Here is a 14,120-nt window from a genome sequence, read left to right as displayed (position 1 = left end):
TGCTTTTCTAGCAGAAGGACTGTCACTCTGCTGCCCTGCTACTTTGCTGCATGCTGTCCTGCTTGCTGCGAAGGCAGACTGGAACTGTACCCTTCATCCCAAACTGAAGTGACTCCAAGTGTCAGTCAGCTGACCTCCTGTTCTGAGCTACAGGGACATAACAAGATCCAGAAGTTCCCTGCAACTGCTGAGCTGACCCACTGCCTGGACTTGCAACTGGACCTGCCAGACCCCTTCTGGCTATTGCTGGAATGTGTTCCTGACCCCCAAGTGGTGCCACTCTTGTTGTGGGCCTTTGGTATGGTGCAAGTTGAGCTCATCTAAAGATTTTAGGCTCTTCGCGAACACAAAGAGCCAGTTTGCACACAGATCTTGCAGCCAATACCACCCACCATTGTGAAGTTCTTTGTGATACAGCGATGACCATCCACGATGCCTGGCCTGCTTTTTGCACTACTCAACAGCCATCAACAGAGCTCTCCGTGCTCCTTGCGGCCCCTTCCACCATGAACAGAACTCTTTGTGCTGGACTATGAAGGTAACTCTTTCAGCTGAACCAGCCTGGTCCCTGTGTCCAGCCTGCACTCCATCGCGTTCAGCTTGAACTTGTAACTTTCACCCGGTCTCACATAATGAGATAGCCATGAGTAGCACTTTTTGCTTTTTGGCGCTATTTTCACTTAAATCTTTAAAAATGCATATCTCTGGTTCTACTCATTGGATTATTGTTACTTTGGAATTAAATTATTCATTACATTTTGTTCAGATTTTCTTAATTGGTGTGGGATTTTTCTTGTGCTGTGTTTCATTTTATTACTGTTTGACGTACTGAATACATGCTTCACACACTGCCTCTAAGTTAATCCTCCCTGCTTCTGTGCCAAGTTACCAGAGGGTTAAGCACAGCTTAATTTGAGATTTGCTTCTGACTTCACCAGGACAAGGATTGTGATTGCTGCTTGAGTAGGGCTTTACCCCCTTCAACCAGTAACCCAATTTCTTAAATACACCAATGTAGGACATGAAGATTCTGAGTAAAGAGTGTGAACCAAGTATGGGTCTTTCATTAAGAGATTTATAACCAGTGAACAGACTACTTATTGAGGCAGGACCAACCATGTGGCTTTGGAAGATAAAAGCTAACATCTGTGGAAAGACAGAAATGGAGAGAGAGAGCTACATACAGCACGGATGGTTAATATTGAGTTTAGGGAAGGAGTATGAACCGGATTGATGGAGGGAGATAATGTTCAGGAATCCGGCAAAATCATCAACTATCAAAGTGTTTGTAAATGGTTAAGTCAAACCAAATCATAATTTATAAAGTGCCATTAATTACAAAATTCACCTAAGTGCTTATATAGGTTTAAATACTTGTTATACATTTTCAGCGCTTTTTAAATGGCAGGAGCTGTTGAGCATGCTAAAGGCTACGTGGTAGCGAGTTCCACATTGTAAGCACAAATCAACAGAAACTAATTTTCTCTTTTTTTCTTCCTAATTTGGTACTACTAGAAACTGTTTCTCAGAACATATTGGGATAAAAGGGTGTACTGCTCTGTCTCCAATAGCCCAGAGCATTCCCAAATAAAGAATTGTTCATCCGCCTTAGCCTTTTAAACCTGATGATGGATGCCAATAGTAGTCAGTGCATAATACCTCAAAGACTTGCCTGGAGTTGGAAATATCAAACACTAGTTTTATGGCAGAGTTTTGCAGGATACATAGCTTTAGTCATTAGCTTTTGAGGTTCCTGCCAACAAGGCAATGGCGTGATCAATGTTTGAGCATATGGCAAGACTATTTTCCAGCAACAGCAGATATATAGTATTTCCGAGGAGCTTGAGGTTGTAGAAGACCACATGATCTGATGGACTTGACAGTCCATCGACATACGATTAACCAGTATCTTAGGTAACGACTGCATATAAATATTAAAAAGAAGAGAAGGAACATAGAGTACCTGTGGAAGACCCACAGTTAAGTGTAAAATACTCTGACATTTTAAAATCTATGGCAACTTTATTTTTCCAGAGAGATAGAAATGAGTTTTAGGGACCTGTCCTCCACACCGGCACCGTCAATTTCAAAAGGCATAGGGTGGTCAAGGAATTTGAAGGCTGCCAAGAGACTGAGTAATGTAAAAAGTGCTGAGTCCAAATAATCTACAATGTTAAGATGGACTGAACATTTATCAGTACTGATTTTGTGCCCTGATGTGTGTGAAAACCTGATTCCCAGTCCTCATGAGTACTGTGCCTTTTTTCATGCTCTTGAAGTGGGAATGTCATCCCTGTTTTTAAGTCTTAAAGAAGCCAAGGAATGCTTGAATGATATTTTAATAGCACTCCAGTTTCTGTCCCATAACTTGTCAGAAGAGGAGTCAACCAAGCATCTGATTGAATAACTAATGATAGCTGATCCTGTAAAGAGTGAATCACAGTGTTCAGTGTATTATATAGGGCTAGTGCCATATTGAACAATTTCACAAGACAAGAACGACACAACTCACCCAGGCAAAAGGGGGGTTTCAGAGAAATCAATCTTAGAGCAAATATGTTCAATCTAATCTGTGAAATAAATTTGAATGGTATCCCAGTATGCACATGGAATTTAGGACCCCTCATCTCCTTTCAAGTCCGAACAAGGACCTTATAAAATGAGAAACTCTTGTAGATTTGTCATTACTGCATTCTCTTTTCTCATTCTATTTCACCTTCTTGCATGGCTTCCTAGCCTTTTTTAATTCTGATTTGCGACCCTCACCGGAATACTTCTGCCATATTTCCTCACTTGGTTTTAAAGTATTTTGATCACCTGTGAACTACAGTTGAGATTTATTTGACTTGTTGTGCTTTGAAGATGTGACCATGGCAAAATAATTGGTAAAGGTTTGAACATGAAATTATACCACTCAACCATTTCATCAACCTTGGTGCTTGACTGACATTTGAAGCCCTGACTATGAAGTATCTGATCGGGGTTATCTTTACTGAACTTTTTATAGTTATGTTAGAGAGAAATCAATTTACATGTTTATTTAAAGAGCTCTGCACCGCCTTGGTCTGAAAGGAAAGCAGAAGATGATCAAACCCATCGAATGGTTTCATAATGACTTTTCTAATATCTCCTCCCAAGGAAAGTACCAATTCCAAAATATGTCCTTTATTATGAGTAGAAGGTGATGAATTCGATTTAAAATCAAAATCCTTGTGAGAGAATGCTACTTTTGCAGCAACTTTATCATTAAAATCTCTGTAACACAATTTACAATCACTGCGCACCGCCTTTTTTTCTTCAGTTGAGTAACGGAAATACAAATATGTAGTGTGGTTGACTCAAAGTTGGCACGTGCATTGGAAGAATAATAAAGGAACATGAAATACTCTTGTGATATATGAAAGAGAGTTAGAGCTAAGTATTTACTAAGACCTGCATTGGATTTTAAGAAAATGCTTATTATGCTACTCGGAGGACTCCAATGGCAAAAAAGGACAAACAGTGGACCACTTTAATTAAGTTGCTTTTTCCCATGCTTAGTTCCAGACAAAAACTACTGTTGGTATGCTCTGCACTGTAATGGAACTGTAATGGACTGAACAGGCCCAAACCGACATTAGTGAAGGCGCTGTGCTCCTAAATCCACCTCCCCCCCATAAAAGACATCTAGGAGTTTTAATTCTCTCTATTTCAACCATCGGCCCTGTCCTGAGGTCTGAGAGCAGGGTTTCTTCTCACTTCTGAGCATAATCCAACCTCAGTCAGCACTCAAGACAAACACTAAAGAGCCGCTGAGCAAGGTACAATGTAAAAACAAAAAGTAAAGGTTAAAACACATTAGCACCCACATGGGATAAGAGTACTGGTCCAGGAGATCACCAATTATTACAGCTTGACCAGGGGAGGGAAAAAGTCTGTAGGGCCTAGGTTGTTCCTGGCAACAAATATTTTACTCTAATTGGTAAACTAATTTCACCTGCATGTATTTTTTATGCTCTCATATTATATATGACAACTCATTTAATTAATTATTCGTATAGTGTTATTTAGAGCTGCATTAAATACTAAGGCTGCTACTATTTTGTCGATCCAGCAGATTTCGACCTCCACTCAAAGTCAGTCATCATTCAGCAGCAAGGGTGATTTTGGGGGCAGAAAAACGACAACTCTGAAATCAGTGTAAGTTACACAAAATGGCACTGGGCAGTTTCTCTCTGATCAGTGACACAATGTCCCTTACTCAACTGATTCTTTCCGTAAATAATGCCAGTCTAATACACAATGTGCTGAAAGTTTCGGAAAATTGATCACATTGAATATTCTCTGGAATCAAATGCATGTCAACTTGAATAAATAACGAAGGACAAAGTAACATTTGTTGATATCTGAACACATGGCAATTAAGGCAGCGTCCATCTAGAGTTTGGCATACAGTTCTTTTGCTTTAAGCTTAGCAGAGACTAAGGCACCTTCGGAGCCCTCCATCTAGGAGAAGTCTTTGGTGTCACTGTATTGATTGAAACACACATCAACTACCAGGGTGCCTGTCATGCCCTTCTGATGGATTTTACAGGAGTTTAAAAAAAGTTAGTTGTGCAGCCATTGTATTCATTTAAAAAGTACTACTTATTTCACATATTCACATCATTTCATAAAGTGAAAGTGGTCAAACTGATGATTTAATTTGATTGATATGTGAATTGGAATATTTGTAAATCTTCAATTAGATTCTTTAAAGAGTTAAAAACACACATTTACTACCTTTGAAAATCTAACTACAGAAACTCAGTAAGCTCAGAAAGCCATTTATGTTAGACTGGGTGAATGTTATGGCAGAACTCTAGAATAAACATTCTATTGTATTTAAAATGCAATTAATTCATTTGCTGAGTAGAAGAAAAATCAGTGCCAGCTCACCTCCATGTGGAAAGAACTGGGAATAGATTTGCTTAAATGTGTCTTCATTAACAATCCCACTTGGGCATTCCTATGAGAAAGAAAATAAATGTATACAATTAACATTCATTTGCTGGTACACTTAACATGGTTTTGTGTTGTAATCACTACCATGATGATACAACAGCACTATTCATAGAATACATTACATTTCCAAACGTATTTGGCACTGATCCCCAGACATTAGATGCAAATAAATATATGTATATTCAGTACTTACAGCACTGTTATCAGGCCTCTTCAGAAAGAATGATAGCTAGGCAGATGTAGTTAGTCAGTGAGATTCAGGGGTTGTGAATCTAAACAGTGGGCTGCAGGTTGAGGGTGCGAGATGACCAAGTTATGGCATGGCATAGAGTGTTCCATGAGGAACAGGTTCAATACTGAAATGCATTAGGTGGGCCTCTGTCTAGAGCATCACTTTAGGCAAAACACAATGTGTTAGAATGCTACAGGAACAACAGCCAGTCGTTAGACTATTTTCAGGCATTTGGCCCATCACCTTTTGCATGTTTTAGTGTCAGTAGTATGCCTGGAAATCTGAGACTGGTGCTTCTTTCCAAGCCTACTACTCCAATGTTTGTAAATTTCAAAAAGGATGACATTTGGACCCATTCAAGAAGTACTTCGGTGTGTGCAGATTTACTACTGTTTTGACAAAGCATTCACTAAATATATAACACATCCCAAGCCCAGTGCAAACATTCGACCGTGTCAATCTCGCTGTGTGGTACTTTGTGTGGCAAAAATAGAGCAGTCTGCAGCGGCCATGGGGAAGCAAGGTCCGCCTCCATTGCCACGTGAGGTTGTAAAGGCGTTCGATGTATCCAGAAGTGGAGAAAACTGGCCTGGGTGCACAGCGCACAGAGCTTGAAATCGGGGGCCCCCATACCGCCCCAAGCCAAGGGTAATGTTAAAATGTCATAGGCGATAGTGGGATGGTGCTCGGCCCAAAGCAGTGTGATGATATTAGAGCATAGTTTTGGGAATAATCGTGACGTAAGTGGAATGGGAATATTCAAAAAGAGATAGAGGAATTTAGGGAGTACAACCAATTTAGCTATGGCAAAGCGCCTAAGCCAGTAATAGGGGGAGTCTTTGCCATGGGCCTATCTTGGACTCCAGCCAGTCCACTGTTCTACCAAAATTGGACCTCCACAGTTTGTCCACATCCCTACTTAACTAGATGCCCAAGTACCTGGTGGGGCCGGTTGCCCAAATTAAAGGATAATCCGGAGAACAGGGCTTGGTTGCGTCCGTTAGTGGAAAGAGGACAGATTTACTCTAGTTGACCAGGACTTTGGAGAGGCCCCAAAACAGATAGCCTCCCTGGTCACTGGCGCACGATTCTCCTGAGGCTCGTGAATGTACATCATGATATCGTCCACGTACGTGGAAGTGACAAGGGCGCGGGCCGAGAAACCGATACCCTGGTGCGTGTGATGCTGACACAGCCGAGCTGCCAGGGGCTCCATAGCAATGGCGAAGAGCATAGGGGAGAGGGGGCAGCCCTGCCTGGTGCCCCTCGAGATGGTGATAGGATCAGTGACCTGCCTATTTACCTTGATGCGCGCTGTGGGGAGGGTGTACAGCAATTGGATCTTGCACCCAAAATCTGGACTGAAACCTAATCAAGGGAGAAGATAAAAGAGGAAAGGGCATTCTAGGGTGTCAACGGCTTTTGTGGCATCTAATAAGGCGGCCTCGGCAGGGAGAGTAGGGTTGATCTGATGAAGGACCAAGAAAATAGTGCTCAGATTAAGTGAGGTGACGTGCCCCGGGATGAAACCTGACTGGTTAGGGTGAGCGATCAGTGACATGAGCGGAAGGAGACGGTTGGCCAGGGAGTTTAGCGTAAATTTTGTTGTCAGTATTCATCAGGAATAAAGGACAGTACGAATCGCAGCTTTCTGGGGTTTGTCAGGTTTCAAGAGTAGGGTAAGCAGAGCCATGCTGAATCTACCCTGTTCACGAGAGTCGATATATACATTTCGGCGAGATGCGGGATGAGAAGGGGCTCGTATTGTTTATAAAATTCAGGGGTGAATCCTTTTTTTTTTATTTTTATTTTATTGAAAGTTCATGACAATAGCATATCAAATACTTAGGAGAAAACACGCGCTGACATAACAATACCATATAAATATACATACAAAGATATAAATATGCATAACAGATTTTCAACTTATAATAAGGATATTCGAACAGATTAAAACCATTAATATAAGAGAAAATACAAGAAATATGTTAAGATCGAGAGGGAAGTATCTATATGGATGTTAAAAAGCTATAAGCCCAGGGTTTTTGACCGCCTCCATGATGCCACGGGCGACCAGAGCCTTAGTCCCATATCCCTGGATTTCGCTCCCTTCAGTGCATACAGCTCTGACTCTATGTTATGGATCCCAAGTAGTCTACAAATCCACATCTGAAAGGTTGGAGCCTCGGTGTCCTTCCATGCAGCAGCGATTAATATTCAAAAGACTGCTGTTGCTATAAAAACAAGTGCCTCCGACTCTGTGCTCAAACCCAATTTGGCGTCAACCCCAATTATTAAAAGTGTAGGGGATAGGTCAATCCTGACATCTAGCAGCCCCTCTAAAAACTTTACAATTTCGTTTTTAATTGGCCCTAGTTTCTCACAGCCACAAAACATGGGAGGCAGATCGGCAGGGCCCTTACCACATCTAGGGCAGTTGTTATCTGCTCTCTTTCCCCAGTCAAACAGTTTTGCCGGTGTGTGATATAAGTTAAATAGAGTTTTAAAATGCTGCGCTCTTAGGTTTGAGGATCGTAGAAACCTTTTATCCATAAGAATGGCTCTGTCTAGATCGATATCGGGATCACTCAGTTTCCCAACCCAGGTAGCCTCTGTCTTAAGCATATCATCTGGCAGTGTCCCCAAGAATAATGCATATATTTTCCTTATCCGACGGCCGCCTCCCTTCATATAATCTAAAAGTGTGCATTCTTTTGATACATCTATGATGGGTCTCTTGGATTTAATTGTGTTGGTCAATTGTATGTATTTAAACTCTTGAGAGCCTTGAAGTGCATACCGTGACATCAGGAGATCGAGGGGCCTCAGAGCATCCTTTACCATCACTTGACCCAATGTGGTGATTCCCTGTCTTTCCCAATGTCTCCAGGACCCATCTGTACTTAAGTGAGGGAATAGCCCTGAGTTCCAAAGTGGAGTATGCTTGTTAAACTTCGGAATGCTCTGGTTCTTCTGTATTGCCAACCATACCGCCCGGATATCTTCCAATATTTTATACCCTGGGGACTTGAAGAAACGTTTATCATAGTTCCTTAACAGTACTCCATAAGCTTCGTTCCCTAATACTAACTTGTATATGGATGGAATACCGCATTGGCAGTGTATCATATTAGCAGGGAAGAAAAGTATAGCCATGTCTGTAAGGAGGCAAGACCAGTGGTAGAATTTTAGATTAGGTATACCCAATCCGCCCTGTTCCTGGGGTAGAGACATACATTTGATTGATCTCCTCACCTTACCATATTGCCAGACAAAGTTCATAAAAATTGCCTCCATTTCCCTGATCAAAATATCATCGATTTTAAAGGGGATAGACCTAAATTTATATAAGATTTTTGGAAACATTGTCATTTTAATGACATTGGCCCTGCCTATAATTGATAAATGAAGAGTATCGATTCGCTTTAGATCCTGTTTCATTTTCATCAATAATGGTGAGAAATTATCTTTAATAATTTCCTGTGTCTGGGCATTAATTGTGATTCCCAAATAGACAACTGAGTCCACATATCTATCATCCAATTTGACTGTTTTACTTGAACATAATACCTGTGTTTTTGCCACATTTAATCTATATCCAGAAGCACTCCCAAAATCAGAGGTGATGTTAATTAATTCCCTCATAGCTCTAGCAGGATCCACAGTGGTGATAGCTATGTCATCCGCGTATGCAAGGATTTTGGTTTCAAGTCCGTTGGTGATAATTGGTTTTATATTAATATTGCCCATAATGTGGCAAATCAGGGGGTCGATATACAGTGCAAATAGGATAGGCGAGCACGGGCACCCTTGTCTTGTCCCTCTTGAAATATGGATCGGCTTGGAGCCCTCACCCATTAGCTGGATACTAGCTGTTGGAATGTGATACATGGCCTTAATTGCCTGCAGAAATCGGGGGCCGAATCCTCTGCCCTCCATCACTTTCCAAAGAAAGCTCCACTTAACCCGGTCAAACGCCTTCTCGGCATCGAGGAGGATCATCGCGATTCCCCCCCCCCCTCCCCCTCCCCAGCATGCATATCAAACAGAGTTATAGCTCTTTTTATATGGTCGGTGGTACCCCTTCCGGGAATGAAACCGTGCTGCCAGGGAGAGACGAGGCCCGCGATAATCCTCCCCATCCGTGAGGCCAGTATTTTAGCGAAGAGTTTGTTATCGCTATTTATTAATGATATAGGCCAATAAGAACCTGGGCTCTCCTTGGGTTTGCCTTTTTTGTGAAAGACCACTATATTGGTTTTAGTCCAGGATTCTGGTATAGTGCCTGTATTAATAACCCCGTTAAATAGATCTAATAGGAGAGGGGCCGTTTCTTCACTCAGGCATTTATAGACTTCCAAGGGTATAAGGTCAGGCCCTGCTGCCTTACCTGCTGATAGATCTTTCAGTGCCTGCAGGAGCTCCTCCATAGTGATATCCTGTTCTAAGGATTCCCTCTCATTGGGCGACAGATTAGTATCTGTATCCTGCCAATTCATACCCGGGTAGGTTGTATCTGCCTCCTCCTTATAGAGAACCTGATAGAATCGCCTAAAAACCTCTAAAATTTCTGTTGGCTTTTTATAGGTCTGCTCACCATCTTTAATTTCAGTAATGATATTTTTTGAGGTGGCTTGCCTTATCCGAAGCACTAGGGCCCTGCCTGCATTCTCCCCTGTTTCATACATTCCCAGTCTGCGAGTCTGATATTCTGCTGCAGCTTTCTTTGCTAATTGCCGCTGGATATCTGCTTTTATAGTATTTAAGCTATCTAGGCTCTGAGACCCCTGGATCCCGCTGCATACATCTCTCCTATGTTGTTCCTCGGCCTTCGCCAACCTAGCCAAATGACACTCCCTGTCTTCCTTCATATTTTTCCACAACCGTGCAGAAAAGCTAATAGTCTCCCCTCTTAAACCAGCCTTGAAACTATCCCAAACCATGCCACGGGAAGCACTATATCTATTAGCGTCAAAGAAAGATTGGGACCACCCCTTTATATGTGCGATGTAATTACTATCTACTAGAAGTTTTCTATCAAAAGACCACGGTCTCATTTTTTCCCTTGGTTTAGTAATAGACATATTCAAAACAAGTGGATTGTGATCCGAAATTAGCTTTGGGAGCATTGAAATTTCAACATTGCTAAGTTGTGTGGCTGATACTAAAAAATAGTCCAATTTTGTATATTTATTGAATGGATGTGAAAAGTATGTGAACCCAGGTTCATCTTTCTTTAGATTACCCCAGACATCCTTCAGGCCATAAGAATGAATTATAGAGGAGACCGCCCTGAATACCCGGGGCTTTCGACCATTATATAGGGTGTTACCTGTGAAATCTGCTGAGATATTGAGGTCGCCGCAAAATACCAAAGGTGATGGCCAGTTAGTGAGCTCCCTTTCAATATAATCCATCACCCCTGGATCGTCCAGATTGGAACCATACACTGAACAGAGAGTGATACCTAATTTCAATTCACATATAGCCCCTCTTCCCAACGGGTCAGCTTTTGATTTTTTGACCCCACCCAATCCAACCCGGCCTATGATGGCTACCCCCCTTACAGTTGAGGTCTGTGAGGAACAAGACAATATTTCATACCCCCTTATGTTTAACCAATGTTTCTTTTTCCATGGCAGGTGAGTCTCTTGTAAGCAGACAATATCGGGCCTTATTAATTTAACATACTCCTCGAACTTTTCCCTCTTTTTCCAATCGTTCAGTCCTCCTATATTAAGGCTAATTATCTTAATCCTTGACATAGCCCTGGAGAGAAACCAGCCAACAAGCTAACCAGTCACATTTTATCCTGTATCTAGCAATGACAAGTGTAACCACTTTCAACATCTCCGATATATCAAAAAACATATTTATTGCATGAACTTTCTTTTTGCTTCTTTTTCCCCCTCCCCCCCCTCCCACGAGAGACCCCCCCCTCCCCACCCCCCTGACCCCAACTCACCCCCCGGTGAGACGCGCAGACTGAGTCTGTGCATGTGATGGGTGCGGCAATGGACACAGTGCAATCAATAAATCCAACTTCAACCTCGGCTTTATGTGCACCCACGATTTTCCCACGAATCTCCCACAAATCACCCCACAAATCTCCCTAATGTGACACGCTTTACTATGTGAGATTCAAACTTAACCTTGAGCTAAGCTAAACCTAGGACTTCATCCAGTAACAAGAGTTGGGATCTTTGCCTTTGTTAGGTTGTATGAATAATGAACATGTTATAGAGAGGTGAATCCATCAGAACCGGGGGCCTTCTCAACCGGACGTTCCGCAATAACTGTAGAAATTTCCTCATGGGTAAATGGCTCATCTAGGTATTCCCGGTGACTGTTACCAAGTCGCAGTAATTCGATAGAGTCGAAGTATTGGTCCATAATCTCTTGAGAGGCCATAGTTCCTGCAGTATATAATTGGGAGTAGAAGGCGGAAATCTTGGCTATGATCTCCTTGGGAGAGGTGGTCCTGCCCGCGGCTTCATCACTCAGTGCTGTAATATAAGAAGAGGTGTGCGGCTTCTGAAGGAGATTCGCAAGAGTTTTGCCAGGGCGGTCGCCCCGGTATAACGTCGAGCGCGGGCCTCTCTACCTAGAAATATGACCTCTCTATCAGACTCTTCATGTGATTCATGGAGCTTGATCCTGATCAGCGCGAGTGTGGTAGGGCTGGGGTCGCGAGATTACTCAAGGGCTAAGACTTTAATGTCATTTTCAAGACACTCGAGGGAGCCTGGTGATGTATTTCCCCCTAATCATGACCTTAGAAGCCTCCCTAAGGGTTGAGGGTGACTCGACTGAGCCAAAATTGTGTTCAAAATAAGCGATGAAGGCGCAGCGAATGTCATTGCGTAAGTAGGCATCGCGGAGGGCATTGGGAGGTAGGCGCCATGTGACCATATGGCGAAGTGTGAGTGGGAGTCGCATACGTAGGCACACAGGAGCATGATCAGACAAGGAGTGGGCCATGTGGTCCATGGAGACAATATCCCAAGTGGTGATCCAGAGGTCAAGGCGGGACCAGGAGCCTCGCGAGCCTGAGACACATGTTCCCTCGCACTCGCCAGGGTGTGCATGCTGCCAGACATCTAGCAGTGAGTTATCAGCCATAATTTAGTGGAGAAAGGAGGTGTCCTGAGAGTGGTGGATGCGGTCTCCAGGGCGGTCCAGCACCTGCGAGGGCGCTATTTTAAAATCGCCTGCCAGACCAAACCCCTACTAAAAAAATTCAATCTTAACAAAGATGAACTAAAAAACTATCGGCCGATAGCTAGTCTCCCCTTCCTGGCCAAGGTCATAGAAAAAGGTATGAACCAACAATTGTCGGAGTTTGTTGAGCGGCACCAGTTGCTCGACAATACTCAGTTCGGTTTTCGCAAATGCCATGGCACGGAAACCGCCCTTCTAAAAGCGGCAGATGATATCCGAGCCATACGAGATCAGGGGGGGACAGCAGTCTTGGTCCTGCTGGATCTATCTGCAGCCTTCGACACGGTCGACCACAAGATCTTGGCCGACCGTGTCGAACGATTAGGGGTCCAGAAAACAGCGCTGGACCTACTTGTATCATTTCTGGCCAACAGAACTCAGGCGGTATCACTTGGACCATACCAATCTCCTAAAGTGTCCTTGCCGTGTGGGGTCCCCCAAGGCTCGTCCCTAAGTCCGACGCTCTTTAACATATACGTGTCGGACCTTGCTAGTGTCATCAAAGCATTTGGGATGAGCCTGACCTCCTACGCCGACGACACCCAACTGGTACTGGCCATTAAAGGGGATGGGGATGAAGTGGCCAAGTCATTTACCAGGGGAATGGTGGCCATAGGTGACTGGATGGCCACGAATTGTCTCAAACTTAATTCAGATAAAACTGAAGTGGTCATCTTCGGTCACCTTTCTCCGGCCTGGTCACCAGAATGGTGGCCAACATCGTTTGGAACTCCTCCCAGCCCAGCTCTTAAAGTCAGAAATCTGGGTATCACCTTTGATGCAGGTCTAAATTTCATGGCACACGCTAACAAGACTGCGGCGACTGCTCATATGAAACTCAGAATGATCAGGAAATTACTACCATATCTACCGGACACTGCTGGGAGAACTCTGGTCAGCTCACTAGTCCTGTCCGCACTGGACTATTGTAATGCTCTATTCCTAAATGCACAATCCCGGGTGACTAACAAGATGCAGTCCATTCAAAATGCTGCCGCCCGGATGCTGGCGGGACTTCCCAAGTTTGCATCGGTCTCAAACACCATCAGGGAACTTCACTGGCTTCCGATACGTAGCCGTATAAAATTTAAATCATTGTGTATTCTTTACAAGGCACTCAATAACCAAGGCCCCTACTTCCTCAAACATAATCTTCATCACTATACCCCAACCCGTTCCCTTCGCTCCTCTCACCACAATCACCTAGTAGTGCCTCGTACCAGAACAGTCACTTGGGGTGACAGGCGCTTTCTGGTTGCCGCCCCCAAACTCTGGAACACCCTTCCTCTACACATTAGGACCAGCCCTTCCCTGTTCATATTTCGCAAACAACTCAAGACTTGGTTATTTGACCAATAGCTCCACTTTTTGTTAGGTCTTCTAAAATACTGATCCATCCCTTACGCCAGCGCCGAGACGCCTACGGGTATTCGCCGCGCTTAATAAATGTTAAAATAATAATAATAATAATAATAATAATAAAAAGATCATAGAGAGGATATGAGTCGTCAAATGTTTGTGAGGAAGTTGGGGTTGTCTGAGTTGGGGCCATACAGAGCAGCTAGTATCAGCGGTTGATTGTACAGTGTGCCAGCGATGTTCACATAGCAGCCCTCCCGGCCAAGGAGAGAGTGGGTGTTGTGCCAGGGAAGGTCCTTCCTGAAAAGGTTGGAGACGCCGAGTG

The 14,120-nt window shown here is 43.4% G+C and overlaps 1 protein-coding gene across 1 annotated transcript in view; it reads right to left on the bottom strand.

Annotated features, from left to right (window-relative positions):
• Positions 1-14,120, bottom strand: part of KCNIP1 (potassium voltage-gated channel interacting protein 1) — a 1,655,018-nt gene that overhangs the window by 96,989 nt on the left and 1,543,909 nt on the right. The window contains exon 4 of the mRNA XM_086931430.1: positions 4,918-4,987. Within this exon, the coding sequence (XP_086787556.1) occupies positions 4,918-4,987 (70 nt within the window). The remainder of the gene's footprint in view (positions 1-4,917; positions 4,988-14,120) is intronic.

Source organism: Lissotriton vulgaris, chromosome 7 (assembly GCF_964263255.1).
Source record: "Lissotriton vulgaris chromosome 7, aLisVul1.2, whole genome shotgun sequence".
In the NCBI taxonomy this organism is placed as follows: Eukaryota; Metazoa; Chordata; class Amphibia; order Caudata; family Salamandridae; genus Lissotriton; species Lissotriton vulgaris.
Note: the sequence above shows the minus strand (reverse complement) of the source record. Positions and strands in the feature narration are given on the sequence as shown.